General features: G+C 40.5%; 1 protein-coding gene across 2 annotated transcripts in view; it reads right to left on the bottom strand.

The window, feature by feature from the left end:
* LGR5 (leucine rich repeat containing G protein-coupled receptor 5) overlaps positions 1–19,946 on the bottom strand; it is a 147,213-nt gene that overhangs the window by 45,537 nt on the left and 81,730 nt on the right. For both annotated transcript variants that reach the window (XM_080660683.1, XM_080660684.1), the window contains exon 4: positions 16,923–16,994. In XM_080660683.1, coding sequence (XP_080516809.1) covers positions 16,923–16,994 — 72 coding nt within the window. The remainder of the gene's footprint in view (positions 1–16,922; positions 16,995–19,946) is intronic.

Raw genomic sequence — 19,946 nt, forward strand, 5'->3', positions numbered from 1 at the left:
ACAATTACATTTCCCGTGGAACAACGGTTACTGTAGGCAGCAGAAGCCCAGCTTCCAAACAGCTCAAGGTTCTGTCAACAGATGGAGCTGGAAATGTTTAGGAAAACTCAACACTGTCTCTTCCCCTTTCTCCTGCAACAACATGCTCAGCCCATGTTCAAATAAGGTGTAATTTCATCAGGGGACGAGGAGGTGATTGTTATTGTTCGACTGGAAGGAAAGCACATATGTAAACTCCCCTTAATGACTGTGCTGATTAAAGAATGAAGACTTTATTTAAATAATACGAGCTTCCAAGTTTTAGTTGACGTATTGTCTGATTATTGCCAGTTGCTTAGGCACTGAAACACCTAGTGGCTTCTAAGAGTCCTGAAAATGACTATCCTTAAAGTTGAGTGCAAACCTTGGGCTGCATTTATACAAAAGACTCTCAGCATTGAGTCATAGGCTTGTCTTTTTTGATCTCTAAGGCACTACCAAAGTTTCTGCTGGATCTTGAAGTTACTCTGGCATCAGTTTCCATTATTAATAAGTCCATTTTTCTGGATAGATGTCTTTTATGAATCACTCCCCCCGCCCCCCCCCAAAAAAAGGGGTGTAATCTGGCCTCTACACTGTCATCTTAGAGCAATTTGCTATCTGAAATGAAATGAGTGAGACAGGGCAATTCTTTAAGTCTTAACACTCTGAGTACTAACACTGAGTACTAATACTCATGGATTCAATACTTGGGTATCCTGACTGCAGCACTAAAATATTTCTCTGCCAGAACAGTTTCATGTAAGAAGCTCCCAATAAATGATATTCCTTCTAAATGCAGTGTTTTGAGGTCCATGTCCACCTGGCCTCAGTGGTACAAATCTAATTCAGAGAGTGGTATATTGTTCACATTCAGAGGCAGTATCTGATTTAATCTTAACAGAAGATCCCCAGGCTAAACCGGAGTATGGAATTAATTATACAGCCAGTCATACAGGTGGTTCTTACAGAACAAGGTTCAGACTGTGGACAAAGCAGCTGGCAGGGCACAACTTGTGCCTATTCTGTGAGCAAACAAAGAGCTCGTATTATATCAATCTGCTCTTTTTTGGCAGCTGGACATTTTCTATTCATATGCTTGGAAAATGCAACATTTAAGCAGTGAGGTATAAGAAAAACGACACTAGACAGAACATGAAAATAGGTAAAAAGGTGGTTCTATAACATTATCAGGAGCAATAAAAATAACTACGTTACATAGCTTCATTTTTAAGCGTTTCTTTGTTGTTACTTCTGTTTCATGCAAGTCACAAGGTGTGTGTGTGTGTGTGTGTGTGTGTGTGTGTGTGTGTGTGTAAGCAGCTCAGAATCTGTGAATTAGTGCAGAGATTTGGAATGAGAAATCTTAGACCCAAGTCAGTGTAGCAGCTTTGTGACCATGGCCAGGTCAATAGACTCAGTTTTCTGTAAAATGGGGACAACACCTTTCTGTCTTATAGGGTTGCTTATGATTAAAGAAAAGAATACAACGGAGCTTTGTAAACCATAATGCATCTTAATGATCTTAAATTATTACAACTTGAAGTTGGTTAACAGTTTGTGTTTTTGACCATCAAAACAATTCCCAAAATAAAAAAGGTAAACTCAAATTTTGCCTTAGTCAAAATTTAGTGAAAAATAAATGCTAGGTTGCCAGAGAATTTGTTTGAGAAACACAGACAACCTTTTTCACCTCTCATAAGAGAAATTATTAAGAGGTGCCTGTAATAATAATTAAGAGAAGTCATCCTTATTTTTTACCCTTCAGTATTATCATTATGTGTGTAAGTGTGTTTTGTTCCTGATACATTATTGAATATACCACCTTCTTTCTAAAGACAAAGGAGAAGTGCTGACATGTGGAAGATGTCACATTCTCAGAGGAAGTTCCTAGCAATGATGTTGGCATTTAAGTTTGTATCTATCAATAATGTGACAGAGGCGGCACAACACCTGCAAGCAGTTAGATGCCGTAAAGTAAAACTCTTTAGCAATGGGAATGGCTGTAGAAAGATCACGCTGATAGCACTGTACAGGAGGAATGGGTGGGAAAGTGACCCAGGCAGTGGCAGTGATCAGGGAGAGAGAAGATGAGTGCCTGGAGGAAGTATGGAAATGGAGAGGAAAGTCTGATATGAGAGATACTAAGTAAGTGAGCCTGACAGAACATGGGACTCACCAGGTGTGGCCAGAGGAAGTAAGGAAGCTATGATGACTCCATGTTCCATCCTGGGCAAGTGGGTGGATGGAGCCCATATAAGAGCAGGGATGAATGTTACCCAGAATTATATAAATTAAAAATAAAACAGAACTGTAGGTTCACTGTGAATATAGTTCTTTAATGTCAACGTAACCTACATGATGAAAAACTAGGAAGGTAACAGGCAAAGAAAAAAAATCAATCTTTTATGTCAGACAAATAAAAGGTGCTAATTTTCTTACCCTCTTATGAAATTTTTTCCGTAATGTTTTCATACACAAAAGGTTAATTGTACAAATTGTATTTTTTTAAAGAAACATTTTGCCATTTTACTCTGTGCCTCTGAAAGGAATTTTTGATTTCTAAATTGTATTATTGTAGGGATTAGAGAATCTATGAACTCATTCTTGCTATTGTTGTTCCAGAAAAATAGTCCTTTACATATATATCTTTTATATGATACTTTGCCAATGTATCACACAAACTTACGTCTTTGTTTGAGAATGTCTTTGATGAGCCATCTATACTAATAAAAGGGTAATATGATAATTAGACCAGATAGACCAGACATCTTCCGGACATCCTTCTGGACAAAGCCATGGTGGCAGGGCTGAGGTAGAGGCGGTTAGGGGCAATCAGGCAGGCAGGCAGAGTGGTTAGGGGTGATCAGGCCAGCAGGGGAGAGTGGTTAGGGGCGATCAGGCAGGTAGACAGAGGCAGTTAGGGGCGATCAGGCAGGCAGGCAGAGGGGTTAGGGGCTATCAGGCAGGCAGGCAGAGTGGTTAGGGGTGATCAGGCAGGCAGGCAGGTGAGCGGTTAGGAGCCAGCAGTCCAGAATTGCGAGTCGACATCCCCCGAGGGGTCCCAGATTGGAGAGGGTGCAGGCGAGGCTGAGGGATTCCCCCTGGCCCAGTACACGATTTTCATGCACCAGGCCTCTAGTTAACTATAAGACAGAGTTAGTCAAAAGATAAGCCATTGATCTTGGCTAATTTCATATCTGAGATTACTGTAATAATGTCAATTATTAACATGGATGACTTGAGGGAAAAAAAGCTTAGGTGTCAAGAATGCTGCAGCTGCAGGCATAATAGCATTCAATAAATGAGGGTTCTTTCAATAAATGAGGGCTCTTTTCCATTATGAATCATGGCATCTTCATGACTGACATTACTATTTCATATTTGGATGAGCATTTTTCTTTGTACATTTTAAAGAAATGACCAACTCTCTTGTACACACATTTGTAGATTTAATGAGACCATTATGAACAATCCACAAATAGTCAAAAAACCATAGTGATTGAGATCATTTATAAAATCTTAAGAAATAAAACCATTTTCAGTTAACTTACTGTTGCAATGAAATGAGATCATGTAGTTCCAAGCTTGTGTATAATACAATTTGAAACTTCCAGTCAAGATGGTGGCCTAGGTAAGGTGAACGCCATACTTACCTCCTCCCATAACCATATCAAAGTGACTATTAAACAACAGAACAACTATCATTCAGAACCACCTGAAATCTGGCAGAATGAAAGTCTTACAACTAGGCAATTAAAGAAGAATCCACATCAAGACTGGTAGGAGGGTTGGAGATGTGGAATTGGCTGGTCACACACCCATGTGTGGCAGATAAAAACCAGGAGGGATATCTCGGTTGCAGAGGTCCCCCTTGAGGAGCGAGGGGTCACAGCCCCACACCCGGCCCCAGCCCAGGTTTCCAGTGCCAGGAAGAGAAGTCCCCATAGCTTCTGACTGTAAAAACCAGCAGGGATTGAGGCTGAGGGAGACAGAGGCTGTTGGAGTTCCAGGCAGCTCCTCTTACAAGGCCCATGCATGGACTTACTCAGACTAATTCCTTCTGAGCTCCAGCGCTGGGGCACCAGCTTGAAAGGCACCAGAGACATATGGGGAGGAATTGATTTATAAGCAAGAGCTTGTGTGTGAGCGCGTGCGCACGTGTGTGTGTGTGTGTGTGTGTGTGTGTGTGTGTGTGTGCGCAGTTTTCTACCAGACATAGGCCATTGTTTCTTTGATGAGCCCTCCCCTGACAGTACAGGCAGGTGGGTGCCATATCTGAGACTTCATCAACCTGGTTCACACTGTTTGCCTTGCCCTGGTGATTCCCTGAGGCCCACCCCACCCAACTTTTGGATCCACTTAAGCTGTTTCCAGTGGCTTTTCTATTGAATGGCCTGTCTTGGCTCATGCTCCAGATTTTCCTAAAATCTCTCAAACAAGCAACATCTGGCCTCAGCGTGCCCCATACTTCTTGCTAAGTGGCCCCAGGCTCAGCACTAGCAGCAGCTGGTCTTGGTTCGAAGTTTGGCCTCACCTGGGCACATCTAAGAAGAAGCAGCCACCTGCAGATAACTTTGTAGCTATGCTGGGTGGCCCTAGGCAGAACACAGGTGATGGCTGACCTTGGCCTGTACCTCCTGAGAGGCCACAGAGCCAGCATACTGGGGGACAGCCTCAGACCACATCAAAGCATCATCCAACCACCTCCACAAATGACACATTTAAGGGGAAGACTCAGCAGGCACCAGAACTCCACTGAAGTAAGTCTTGCTCTGGAGTGTGGGGGGACTGCACAGCTGATCCTCCATTATGGCCAGAGGTCAGTGGTTGCAGCCAGTCCTTGCAGCTGATCAGGCTGAGGGTAAATCACTTCCAATGACGTGCCAACAGCAATCGAGGCTCAACTACAAAAGGAGGATGTACTCAGCCCACATGAGGGGGTTCACCTCTGGTGCCCAGCTTGGGTGAAAAGGGAGGCTGTGCCACTGGACTCTACCGAACACCGACTACATTAGGCTACTCTACCAAGCCTGGGAGATATAGCAGCTCTACCTGATACAGAGAAACAAACTCAGGTGGTTGCCAAAATGAAGAGACGAAGAAACATGTTCCAAGTGAAGAACAGAATAAAACTTGAGAAACAGAACTAAATGGAGAGAAGCAATCTACTAGATGTAGAGTTCAAAACACTAGTTATAAGGATGCTCTCTGAACTTAGAACTCCAAGATCATTAAAAAGGACCAATCAGAAATGAGAGATACACTAATTGACATGAAGAATAATTTACAGGGAATCAACAGTAGAGTAGATGAAGCTAAGAATCAATTAGCGATTTGGAATATAAGGAAGCAAAAAACACTCAATTAGAACAGCAAAAAGAAAAAAGAATAAAAATATATGAGGACGGTATAAGGAGCCTCTGGGACAACTTCAACTGTACCAACATTCATATAGTGGGTGTGCTGAAAGGAGAAGAGAGAGAAAGAACAAAAAATTAAATATCTATTTGAAAAAATAATGGCAGAAAACTTACCTAACTTGGTGAAGGAAATAAACATAAAAGTCCAGGTAGCACAAAAAGTCCAAAACAAGATGAACCCAAAGAGGCCCACACCAAGATGCATCATAATTAAAATGCCAAAGGTTAAAGACAGAGAGAGAATCTTAAAAGCAGCAAGAGAAAAGCAATTAGTTACCTACAAGGGAGCTCCCATAAGACTGGCATCTGATTCCTCCACAGAAACTATGTAGGTCAGAAGGGTTCAGAGTGATGAAAAGCAAGATTACTCTACCCAGCAAAGCTATCATTTAGAATCGAAGGACATATAAAGAGCTTCCTAGACAAGAAAAAGCTAAAGGAGTTCATTACCACCAAACCATGATTATATAAAATGTTAAAGGGTCTTCTTTAAGAAGAAGAAGAAGAAGAAAAAAAAAAAGATTAAAAATATGAATAAAGTGGCAAGAAATGCATATCTATCAACAATTGAATCTAAAAAATAAAATAAATGAACAAGCAGAAAAGAAACAGACTCATAGATACAGAGAACATTTGGAAGGTTGCAAGATGAGAGGGAATCTGAGGGGGTGGATGCAAAAGGTAAAGGGATTGAGAAGTACAAATTGGTTGTTGCAGAACAGTCATGGGGACTATCATGAGGAAGATAGTCAATAACATTCTAATAATGTATGGTGTCAGATGGGTACAAGATTTATTGGGATAATAATTTAGTAAGTTATATAATGTCTAATAACTGGGTATACACCTGAAACTAATATAATAATGTATGTTAATGTAATTGAAAAATAAAAAAAATGATTAAAAAATACAGTTTTACAAGGCACCTTAACTCTTTGCTATGGTGAAATTTTATTGCATTGGATAACATTGGAGTTGATAATTGGAGTTGAATTTTCAGGAGACCAGTATAATACTCTCAGGATAGAATTTCATCTATCTGAACTCTTATAGATTGAATATATATAGAGTCTCCATTATAATATGAGTCATTTTTATTAGTAGTACTGTGTGTTTTTTTAAATATTGAGGGAGTGGCCACAATGTGAAATTTTAATGAAATTTCCACCCATCTCCTTGGATGATATTAAGCATATGAATATACATAAACACCATGATTGCTTACATGGGAATTTCTGCTTTTGTTTTTTCTAACATTCTCCACCTTATTTGTTGGTAAATTTAATGTAAACCAGGAAGAAAAATTATTGCTTTATGTTTACCTCTGAAAAGTTAAAAAAGTTTTTTCCTCCCACTTCTCCAACTTGGGGAGAGATAAAGTCAGCGGGTTCATTGAAGTACAGTAATTTTGAGACTAGTCACCTGATTGACCACCAGCCAGATGAAGTGCCAGCTGAACCGAACTTCTGTCTCTCTGGCATCACTGGAGAATGCAAGATTCCAGTGAGAAATATATTGTAGAGTCAATTTACATTAAGTTGTTCAATTTCCCAGAGGTCACCACCACTGTGAATTTTATAATGTAGATGATCTATAGCCAAAGTAACATGAGCATTAACTTCTTCAGTTTCATTTTTCTCCATAGAAAACAAAGACCATCTTTTCATCAGGGGCACCATTAGTCTCCCAGATACCACCAGGGTTTGAAACCTGGGGGTCATTTTTGAATATTCCTATTGCTTTCCAGGCAATCATTCACCAAGTTCTCTCCATTTATCTTTATCTCAGAGACTCTCCATTTCCATTGTTTAGTTCAGTCTCTTATCTCTTCACACCTGTATTATTTCATCAGCCTCAGAGCTGGTCCTTTTGGCTTTGATCTCTTATCTCTTCAATTAACCCTCTAGGCTGCTGCCAGATTAATCTCCCTAAAATTGTGCTTTAGGTAATTTCCCTGTTAAGAATCTTTAGTTCTTCCACATTACCACTCCTTTTACAGAAACTTCTCATTCTAATATTCAAATTTCTCCATCCACCTTATCTAGCCAAACTTCTATCTTATTTCTCTGTCCCAGTCAAGTCCTTCCCACAGAACTTCTGGGCCTTGTGTTCATGAGCATTCCCTACCTAATGCCTATCTAAATTGCATCAACTTAATATTACGGTTCTTTTGAAGTGGAAAAGTCCTCAGCTAAGGCAATGGGAAAGTTAATTCTTGTAGATAGATCAATCCCAAACTCCCTGAAGAAACTACTAGAGTTTAGCTCAGCTCCAGAATGGCAGGTGGGAAAAGCCATGGTATAGAGATAAGAGTTTGCTGCCAGAAATCAGTAAATACAGGCTTCAGTCAAACTGGGGGAGATTAGCTGGTCCTGAGCAGCAGTGTAGAACATCACTTAGAGATTAAGGCTTCAGTTCAGCAAGTATTTCTTGAGTGCTTTCTTTGCCAACGTGCTGTACCTGGTGCTGGAGATCTAGCAGTAAACCAGGCAGTCAAGGTCCCAACCTTTATGGGACATGTTTTATACAGGTTAGTCAGATAACCAAATCATTATGATGAAGTGTTAGGTGAAGGGAAATGCATGGTAGGAAGACCTAACCTAAATTTCACTTGTCTTTGAAGACCTAACCTAAATTTAAAACCGTCTATGTGTAATCTACTTAGTTGTTTCTCTTCGAACACACGTATTTAAGATCAAACTCAGTATCTCCCACCCCATCCTCCCCAAATGTAGTCCTCTACCGGGGTTTCTTATTTCAGTGATGGGCTTCATTGATCATGTGGTTATATAAACCAGACTCTCAGGAATCATCCTTGATCCTCTTCTTCCTTCATTCTTCATAGCTAACCCATTGCCAAATATTAGTAATTTCATCTAAATAGTTCTCAAATCCATCTCCCTTTCTACATCTCCATTGCCCCCATCCTGACAAAGTTTTCCTTTCTCTCCTAGACAATTTCAGATCTGCCTATGCCCTTTCCTGCCTAAAATCCTCCAGTGGCTTCCCATTGCTTTGACAATAAAGATTAAAAGTCTTGACATGTTCCTAATGGCTTTCAAAGGAACTGGACTCCACCTGCCTCACTAGGCTCTTTTTTCACTTCTCTCCACCTCACTCTTCCTGATTTAGCCACACTGACCTTCCTCCTGTTTCCTGATGTGCCAACTTTTCCATCCTCCACCCCCACCCCTACCCCACTATAAGATCTTGCACATATAGTTCCCGCTGTCTGGAATGCTTGTCCCTCTTGTCTTTGTCTAATCAACTTTTACCTTTGCAATAGAAACAAGATATCTTTTCTCACCTGCAGTTTCTTCATCAGGAAAGTGGAGTCAAGTTCTACCTCACAGGAAATGAGGGATCAGACAACCAAATACATGAGGAAACACTAAAAATGAATGTCTGGCCACACTATAAAAGTAGTGTTGCCTTTTCTTCTTCAATGTCTTTATTTCTGTCCTGCAGCATTACAACTGTTCTTTCTTTTTGTCAACCTTCAAGCATGTCTGGAGTAGCACGCGTTTCTGTCAAGATCCTTCCTTTCCCAGGCTGTAGTGCCTGTTCCCTGCAAGGGGTTCCCTGACGGAGGCAAGAGAGTGTGGTGGAAAATGGCAGATCTTGGAGTCAGAAAGACCAGAATTCTTATTCCAGACTCATTAGCCTGACTCCATTACAAGCCATATGACCTTGAGAAGGTCAAGTAATCTCTCTGAGTTTTTTTGCTTCCTCATCACTAAGGTTTCTGTGAGGATGAAGTGGGATGATGCAATGCAGGTAAAAGTGCTTCATAAATACTGGTGGCTGCTGCTTTCATAGCCATGGCATTTAATAAGCTCCACATTCTGGTCTTGTTTCTGCAATGCTCCCATTCTCTGCTGGTTTTTGATGTGCCTTTCCACAGTTCATTACAGACCTCATCTGTCCTGAAAGGGGGGAAATGCTGCTCTTTCATGATTTGCCTTCCCATAGCAGTCACCCCTTAGGTTCCCCAAAGAGTTTAATTTACTTTCCAAAGTCAACCTTCATTTCACCTGACAAGGCTAAAAGAAGTTTATTTTACTTCTCATTCCACAACATCCATGTTCCCTTTTAGGTATTTGTCTATCCTGTATGACTATCATGTATGTGATTTGTCAGAGCTCTGGCAGACAACTTGATGTAAGGATCTTGCACATATGAGGCCTTGCATGAAGTAGTCCCATTTCCGCCCCCCACCCCCCATATGATTCTGAGGACAACGCTCTAATGTGAGCTCTCTTCTTGTAAGCATTGCATAAAAAGGGCTTTGTCTCTGAAAATAATTATCTTCTAATATTCAAATGAGGTGGGGGGGGCAAGGCAAGACTTCCCTTCCTTATTACAATTCATCGGGTGCTGGTTTGTGCTTGGTTCCATGAAGAGAACTCTCAGCATAATAGACAAAACCCTTGATCCCTAGAACTTCCAAGTCCACCTCCATCCCACAAAATATGCTGGCGCTTTTGTGATAAAACAAAACAAATAAAAACCATGATATGTTTTTATTAAGGAGGCTTGTAATTTCTCTTTCTGGAGAGTATTTTAGTGGAAGGAACAATGTCACTAATACTAAAACCATTATTTTTTTAAAAAAAACCCCTTTGATCCTTTAATCTTATCCTCTTGGCTACCTCACCTTGCTTTCTGTCTGCTCACACCTCTTTGTCTTGTGTTACTTCCTTCCCATTCTTTATCCTCGGAAACCCAATAGGCTGCTGGGTGTTAACAGGAGGAAGCTGCTGCTGGTTCTAGGCTTGCCTTCTTTCTGCTCAGCCCTGTGAGTCCCACCGCCTCCTTGTTACCCATTCCTCTTGCTTATTGTCTTTTCCGACTATTATCCGCAATACCCTACTGTGAAGAGTCTGGGTGAACTAACTGACATTTCGCATGATGGTCCACGGGTGGGGTCGGTGGTCCTGAAATGGGGATCACAAAAAGAAGCCTGGACAGCTCATGTTCCAGGCAGGAACTACAACTTCCTCTTAGATTTTAGAATATAGTCTGAAGGTGAATATTAGCTAATTGGAGAATAGAGATAGTACTAAAGATATGTCTCATTCTCCTTTTATTTTCTATTTACCAAACTATTATTTTTGTGATTGTGCATACTCCCCAGTTAGCTTTGGTAGTGTAGACTTGGAGTAAAACCTGACATGTATTAAATCATTCTCTGATTAACTGGATACGTCATTTTCTTTGATCACCTTGTGTTTCACTAATGACATGCTTGAATATCATTAATGACTATGCAAATGAAGCAAAGATTTTTTAAAATAGATCAATTTCTTAACTATTAATACAAGGTGTGAGGGTATGGGAGAGTTAAGTTTTGAGTTTCCATCAAATCACTGTAATCTGACCCTAGTCTTGAAATGACTATAACGCCAAACGTTTCTTGGTGAAATACAACTCGCTGTGAATTGTGATTACATTTCCGATTCCTTTCCAGAAAACAGAAAGGAAATTAAGTTATGTTTGATTGCATTACAAAAAATCCAATTGGTGTCTGGGCAATCATGACCAGTCAGAAGCCAAATGTGCACATTGTACAGGGGCCAGCCCTGGGCCACAAGGCTCTAGCGCATGGACTTGCCTCTTATTCTTTAGCTGAGCAATTTGTAAGCATCAGGAGAGAGTTACAAGAACATGAATGTACCTATCTGTTTTCATTACAAACAAAGCAAAAATGTCTTTTGTTTATGCAGAATAAGTGGAAAATTACATCTCTTGAAACACGAGTACAATCTGTTTCTTCCTCACCGCAGTGCTACCGATTTCAATATATCAAGTTTCTTAAACTTTCCTCAGTGAAGCCGAGTCGATAGGAGTGGAGCAAAGTACCTCAGTGACCTGTTTCAGTAGTCCTCAAGCACTCTTGGTTTGTTAGGCCACTTTGTTAGTGGCACAGAACACTACAAAACATTGATCTTTCAGACACATTGGCCATACAAATCATCTGAGAACATCATTAAAACAAAGCGTTTAACTAAGTGAGAAAGAGACGAGGCCCAAGGTTCTGCATATCTTAGGAGGTGCTGATGCTGTTGGACCGCATTTGAATGCCAGGGTCATGCAGCAGGCGGCCTCTGAACATTACCTGCCCAGGTTGTCAGAGGAATTAATAAGCAGATGTGAGCTGTTTCAAGTAAATACAAACAAGGCAACCCTGATTTTTACTTCATAGTCCACGTACATTTGTAATTCATACTGGAATGCAAAGTATGGATTTTGTTATTATTTCATGTTTGAAAAGAGTTCCGGAGAATGTGTACATATCATCCGAAAGAATGCTGCAGGACACTCGTTCTCCCAGTCTTCACTTAAGAAGCTCTTAACTGTGTAATGAAACTAGTTAGAAAACACTAACATTCGGATTTAATCGTGTTGGGGTGCAGCCTAGATGATTCTTCTTGGCATCCAGGGTTGAGAAGCCCCCCCTAGAAGTTACAGAGCCAGGCAAGTATTCAGGGTGCTGCACCCACTGTCCCACACAGGGTGGGGTGCTCCTTGGAGAAAGCATGTATAATACAAAGAAAATAAAAACATCAAGAAAGAGAGAGTGAATTCAAGAGAGAGAAAGAAAGGGGAACCACTGGATAAAGGGTGGAGGTCTAAGGGTTGCAGCAGTCCTTTCAGTAACTGCATGGAGGTCTCCCCGGTGTTGGCAGCCCGGATGAGGCTGCCCTCACCCTCTGTTACTCATACTGATGCAGAAGTAGCACGGAGGCTCAGGTATGGCATGCAAAATGGATGCAAAATGGATACGGAATGCATGTTTGGAATGACCATTAGCCTCAAACAAATGCTTAAAGGAAGCAGGAGAAATACTATTAAATACCTTGAATCTGGGGCAATAGTAAAATTTTAAAGGGGCTCACTGTTGCCCAAACTTGCAAACCGCGTAGGGGCTCCTTCGCTTGGTACAATTTGGCATCTGTGTACTTGGTGGTTAAGTCTTTGCTTTTTTTGGTCAAGTCTTAACTCTTGTATCAAAGAAATGTAAGTGAGAAAAAGTGGCATGGCAGCACAAATGGCCAACATTTAGCACCTCACAAGGGTCTGTCTGCGCCAAGAGAAGGGACCCCAGACGAACATGACATAACCAGCTGATACAGTCCAGCGAGTACCAGGGCCGAGTGTCTATCCAGATGCCTCTGTTGGATGTGATAAGCGTCATACTAGAAAGGTAACCCCTGGCTTTTTTTACAGGGAACACATACTTATAAAGTTTCAAAGGCAATTGTTTTTGCGAACCAGAAACCAAATGCAAGAGACACCTGGTGGATAGTAAATATCTAGACAGTAAGAAACTAAATCTGAACACCTTTATCAGAGAGGCACCACCCAGTTCGAGTGAACAAAAGATTCATGGTTTTCCCTTTCTCAAAGAGTTCACTTCTGTGTGTGTTCTGGTTGTGATCTTCTTTCAGCTGATAGTGGCTTTTGGTTACAAACGCTTATCCTTCTATCTTCTGCCTGCCTCACAGCTGTTTAAAGTTCCTATTGGCCACCGCTATTATCTCGCTTTCAATCCAGCCACGGGACCCCGTGCCCTTACACAGACAACCCACTGGAGAGCGGCTTCCTTCTCTGACTGCTTCTTCCCTTCAGGAAAAGGCCTGTGCAACAAAGGAGGAGCGATACTGTTATGTCATTAAGGAGCTCCTGAAAATGCCGCAGACCTGTCCCAGGCCACAAAGGGGCCCTTGTGGGCATGTTTATCTATAGGATGGTGAAAACCTAGGAAGTCACTTTGTTTGACTGCAGTGAAAAGCTTGAAATGGTCTCAAGCCCAGATTTGCTTTCATTAAAAAAAAAAAAAAAAAAAAGAAAGAAAGAAAAAAAAGATCAAAGGAAGAAAGTATCATCTCCAAATCTCACGTTCCTCCTTCTTTCATGTCACCTTAACAAAAGGCGTTAAGCACACTGTGGGTAATGATTAACTGGTGGGTTTTTTACAGTAATTTTCAACTAGAATCTGCAATATTTATTTGCCTTTCTTATGCATTTATCTCCCTCATCATTGTAGACCAGAAGCCAGTATTTTGTTTGACAGAGGGGGACCTCCAGTGTGAGTAAGATGAGGACATATATCACACACATGTATACTGGAAATCATGCAATATATTGTAAACACTTACGCATGCTGATGAGGTAAAGATTTACTGACCAAATAAGTACTCGTGGCATAGTCTTGGCAAATAATTACTGTCAACAACTGCTTACAATCCAAGCTCCAAAACATCTGATAGCTAATTTTTATTTACTCAGAGGTTTTAAATCAGTGGAGGTTGGAAACTCCTGATGGAAAAGTTGTGGATTCACAGTAGGGAACATCACCACCACTGCTATGTACTGTATGTTTGTGTTTATGAGGTCTGTGTGTGGTGTGTGTGTTTGTGCATGTCTGTATGATGTGTGAATCTGAGGTGTGTGTGTGGGATTGCTTGTGTCTGTGTGGTGATGCGGAAGCTCTTGGTTTGCAGACCTGTGCAGTAAGACTTTAAGATAGACTATTAGAGCTTGGCTTATTGATTTGAGAACACCTGATGTACATACAAAACTTAAAAAAATTAAGTCTTTATTTGACTTAGCCAATTTCATTACAAGGCAGCTCAGATCACCTAAAAACAGAAAAAATTGAAGATGCTAAGGTGTCTGGATTGTGACACCCATTTTTCCAGATAAAAGGAGAAAATAGCCCTGCTGGTATGGCTCAGTGGTTGAGCATTGACCAAGAGGTCACCCTTTGATTCCTGGTCAGGGCACATGTCTGGGTTGCAGCTCGATCCCCAGCAGGTGCATGCAGGAGGCAGCAGATCAATGACTCTCTCATCATTGACGTTTCTATCTTTCTCCCTCTCCCTCTCCCTTTCTCTCAGAAATCAATAAAAATATATGTAAAAAAAAAAAATAAAGGAAAGAAATTAGTCAGAGAGAAACCAAGATGGCGGCATAGGTAAACACCTAAACTGCTGCCTCGCACAACAATTTCAAAACTACAACGAAAAGACAAAATGGACATCATCCAGAACCACAGGAAGGCTGGCTGAGCGGAAATTCTACAACTAGAAGGAAAGAGAAAAGCACCCTGAGACTCAGAGGAGCTGCAGGAGGCAGAAGTACGGAGGCACGCACATGGAGAGGGCTGGCAACTGAGTGTGCAGCTGGCTTTCTCAACCGGGAGGGACACAAAAGCTCCTGACTGCTCTGAACTTCAGTTCTGGGCAAGACTCTGGGGACCCAGACTCATATGGGGTGAAACTGGACTGTCAGGAAAGAGAAAAGCACACTGAGACTCAGAGGAACTGCGGAAAGCAGAGGTACCACGGCGCGCGTGCGGAAAGGGTGGGCAACTGAGTACACGGCTGGCTTTCTCAAGCGGGAGGGAGACAAAAGCTCCTGACTGCACTGAACCCCAGTTCTGGGTGAGATCTGGGGACCCAGACTCATTCAGGGAGAAACTGGACTGTCTGGCAGCGGGCGGAACTCAAGGGTAGCTTTCTCTCAGAGGTGCTTGCAGTGATTACCATGGGACACTGAGATACAAGGGCCTATTAGGGCAGGGCTGACTGGAAACCAATGCTGTTTGCTCCGCCGTGAGACTCTGCCCCATCCAAGCTGAGCACAGAGGCTTTTGCAAGTCTTGTCTTATAAGGGTGTCTCCAGCACAGAAGTCCTCCCAGCGTAGACACAGCTGATCCTCACAGCCAGTTGGCCTGGAGGTCAATTCCTCCCAGTGATACCAACAACAATCAAGGCTTAACTACAATAAGACTGTGCACACAGCCCACAAAGAGGTGCACCAAGAGTGTCCACCTCAGGTAACTGGGGAGGCTGAGCCACTGGGCCCTATAGGACACCTAGCACACAAAGCCACTCTATCAACTCAGGGAAGCAGCCAAAATGCAGAGACAAAGAAACAGATCACAAATGAAGGAAATGGAGGAAAGCAAACGACTGGATATAGAGTTCAAAACCGCGGTTATAAGGGTTTTCAAGAATTTTTTAGAAAAGGCCGATAAATTTAGCCAAGGATATGAAAAAGGACCAACTAGAAATTAAGCATACACTGACTGAAATAAAAAATATTATACAGAGATCCAACAGCAGACTAGAGGATTGCAAGAATCAAGTCAAAGATCTGAAATACAAAGAAGCAAAAAACACTCAACCGGAAAAGAAAAAAGAAAAAAGAATCCAAAACTATGAAGATAGTGTAAGGAGCCTCTGGGACAACTTCAAGTGTACCAACATTCGAATTATGGGGGTGCCAGAAGAAGAGAGAGAGCAAGAAACTGAAAACCTATTTGAAGAAATAATGACAGAAAACTTCCCCCACCTGGTGAAAGAAATAGACTTACAAGTCCAGGAAGTGCACAGAACCCCAAACAGAAGGAATCCAAAGAGGACCACACCAAGACACATCATAATTAAAATGCCAAGAGCAAAAGACAAAGAGAGAATATTAAAAGCAGCAAGAAAAAAAACAGTTAGTTACCTACAAGGGAGTATCATATGACTGTCAGTTGATTTCTCAACAGAAACTATGCAGGCCAGACAGGAGTGGCAAGAAATATTCAAAGTGATGAATAGCAAGAACCTACAACCAAGATTACTCTACCCAGCAAAGCTATCATTCAGAATTGAAGGGCAGATAAAGAGCTTCACAGACAAGAAAAAGCTAAAGGAGTTCATCACTGCCAAACCAGTATTATACGAAATGCTGAAAGGTATTCTTTAAGAAGAGGAAGAAGAAGAAAACGGTAAAGATAAAAATTATGAACAAGAAATACATATCTATCAACAAGTGAATCTAAAAATCAAGTGAATAAAAAATCTGATGAACAGAATAAACTGGTGAATATAATAGAATCGGGGGCATAGAAAGGGAGTGGACTGACAATTCTCAGGGGTAAAGGGGTGTGGGGGGTGTGGGAAGAGACTGGACAAAAATAGTACACCTATGGATGAGGACAGGGGTAAGGGCAGAGGGTAGGGTGGGAACAGGGTGGAGGGGAGCTATGGGAGAAAAAAGAGGAACAATTGTAATAATCTGAACAATAAAGATTTATTAAATTTAAAAAAAAGCAAAAAAAAAATAATAAAGGAGAAAGTAACATTCCTGATTCAAAATCAGGAATTTCAAATTACAGGGGAATGTAGGACAAGGTCCTGGAAGTATATGTTTTGTCCTGAGATACCAGCGTATATAAGAGGCTATGCTGGAGGTGTTATGATTAAGCCTCTGCCCTGAAACCCCCAACTCTAACACAAGTCCCTCCCACACATATTGTTTAATGAGGAAGCGAAGAACTGCTGCTCTAATGGAAACTCTCTTTCCCAACTTATTTAGGTAGGACCTCCAGCCAAGGAATTTACTAAAGTGGTCACCTGGACATTTCAATGCTCCTTCCCAAATTGATCCTGAGGACATTTTGCAATTTCAACAATACTTACAGGGATTGAAGGCTCCGCAAATTCTGCAGCGCTTCCGTGGGTACCTGCCTTAGATGGTTATTCTGCAGCATACTGCACATTAAAATAAATAAAGAAAAATATGAAAGAAAGTCAACAATAGTTAACCATAACTGGCCATAGCTGTGTCAGGCACTGTTCTAGGTGTCAGGGAAACAGCAGAACATCAGACAAACCCTTGGCTCCTGGGGAGCTTAAACTCCCATGGGAAGTGACAGGTAATTAAAATTAATGAATTTCACCCTATGAGCCAAATGATAAGTGCTACGAATACAAAACAAACATGGGTTTGGGATAGACAGTAACAAAGAGTGAGATTTTTATTTTAAAGGTGGTCATGGAAGGTCTCTTAGGAGCTGATATTTGAGTAGAGACCAGAATGGAGTCAGGGAGCAAATCATGTGAATATCTGGGAGGAGCTACTGAGGAACTGGGAAGAGCAAGTTAGAAGGTCCTGAGGTTGGAGCTTGCTTGACTTGTTAAAGGAGCAGCAAAGGATCAATTGTGACTGAGGAGGAATGAGTGAGAGCAAGAGATTGGGAGAGAGAACCTGAGGCCTCTCACGGAGCACTTTCAGGTCACAGTAAAGCTTTATTTTAAATGTGATGAGAAATTCCCGTTGAAGGGTTTAAATGAGAAATGATGTGATCATATTTATGTTTTTAAAGGATCACTGTGGTGACGATATAGATTAGACAAAATGAAAATAGGGATAAGTAGGAGTCTATTAAAGATCTCTTTTCTTGCTCTTGGTCATATTTTGATACAAATTACATTCTTTTTGTGAAGTACTTGCATTTTTGCTCACCTAGGTTCAACAATTCTTTTCAGAACATGGGGACTACAGAATGGCAACACCTGGCAACAATGCAATAAAAACATACTATTGCAAATGGAAAAATAGCATGGAAAAATTCCCATTAGATTCCTTATATTTTGCTACCTTATTCATAAAATAACACAATAATTTTGCAGCCACTCCCATCCCTCTGAGTATTGCATGGTCCATGTAAGCCAGAGGCAGAAGACTGTTTTAGGAAAGTAGACATTTTACAGAAAAATTTCTGCTTATTATGTCACAAACTTACATTTGGATTTCAGAAACAATTTGCCTGGTTCCTTCATCACCACAATTGAAGCTTCTTTTCATTAGATGACTAACTGGGATTCAGCTCCCTGTATGTCTAACTCTTGAGGGATCTTTGCTGAATGTACAAATTTTCAAGTTGAATAGTGTCTGGTATGATTAAGGTGTGGTGAAGAGCATGGGTTCTTGAATTTGAATACCTCTTCCCTGCCACTAGCAGTGTGGTCTGAGCCAAATCACCCAATCTCTCCATGTCTCAGTGACCAGTAATTATACTCCCCCATAAGGTCATTGTGACCATCCAATGAGTGAAAATACATAGAACAATACCTGCCGCATAGTAAGCATTCAATAAAAGTTGGCCTTTTTGTATGAATTGATGAGCCCCTTCTCAAAACTAACGAAACAGTGAGATGGTACTGACGGTGACATTTTAATTGAGAAAACAAAATCAGCAGCAACAAAACCTGTGCCAGAGGTTGGTACTCAAACTTTAGGGTTCAGCAGAATCCACTGAAAGGCTTGTTAAGCCATAGGCTGCTGGCCCCACCCCTAAAGTTTTCCGTTCAGTAGGTTGGGGTCAGGACCAGAGAATTTGCATTGATATCTGTGCTCTGGGCAAGGCACCACAGACTGAGACCCACCCTATGTTATGCTAAGTATTCTGATATAATATTTTCAGATGAACTTGAGGCTACATTGAGCTTGCAGATAAGTCCTAGGTTTTAAGTCTTGGAAAGCAAATCATTCAATCTAACTGACCCTTGATTTTTCATCTGTATAATGGAAATAGAATAACCTCTGATTAACAAGTTGTTTGATGATTAAACTTTAAAGGTGTTTATTATACTTGCATATATGCAAATAGATATTCATATACAAATAAGATGTGAAAAATATTTGGAGGTCATAAAATTTATGCTTTTCTCACCATGAATGAGATTCTGTTTTCTAAGGAATATACTTGTGTTACTTGTATTCCAAAATTTTACTCAAATAATTTCATCATGTTAAACTTGAATTCAACTAACATTTCATAAATTAAGAGTCTCAAAAATATGTTAATTCTTTACAAACAAAAGTCAAGTTTTAGGAGATCTCACACTTCACTGATCAGTTTGGGAGTCCCAAAAATTGTAGGTTTAATTCTGTATACTGCATAATTTACCTGAACATTAAAAGTTTACATTTCTATGTTATTTTACACTTTTCCAAGCAGTTTAAATATGTTATGTAATCTTAACTTCCAAAGAAATGTTTTCTAAGTCATTAATTATTGAGTGATTAATCATGATAAGATACATGATCATCAATGTCTAAACTTTGTAGGTAGTATATTACTGGTACAAAGTGTATATTAATTGTTCTCCTATGCTTTGCTAACCAACAAATGAAACTATTAAAATGTGATCTTCCTAAAATATTATAAAATTGGAGTAGAGGACAGGAGATATTTAGATGGTTTTTCTTCGTTGAATAGTTGCAAACTTTCTCAGTAACTTTATATGCCTGGCCTTAGAAAATGGAATTTAACAAGTTTTATTAATGATAACTTTTAAAGCTACTTTTGACTTACCTCCCAACAATTTAATTTTTCAACTACTTCTACCAGTAAATCACCAAAAATATAATTTAAAAAACCCCATAATTTAAATCCTGATCTTTTCCTAAATAAAGAACTTTTGCTTAATTACTTTCAAATGACAAAACAAGAGCAAGTTATCTCCATTACATCCTTATAAGTCTCCAGTGAGTTAATTAGAAAATTCTATTTTTGTTTAAGATATTCCAGAGGGAGACGAAACAATTAAAGGGTTTACAGCACCATGGAGTGCAATTAAAACAGAAAGCATTCCCAACACTGCTGCTGATTTCTTTTGCAAATGCTCTTTTATTGAATATATTGAATATAAGCAGAA

Source organism: Plecotus auritus (genome assembly GCF_963455305.1).
Source record: "Plecotus auritus genome assembly, chromosome: 3".
Lineage (NCBI taxonomy): Eukaryota > Metazoa > Chordata > Mammalia > Chiroptera > Vespertilionidae > Plecotus > Plecotus auritus.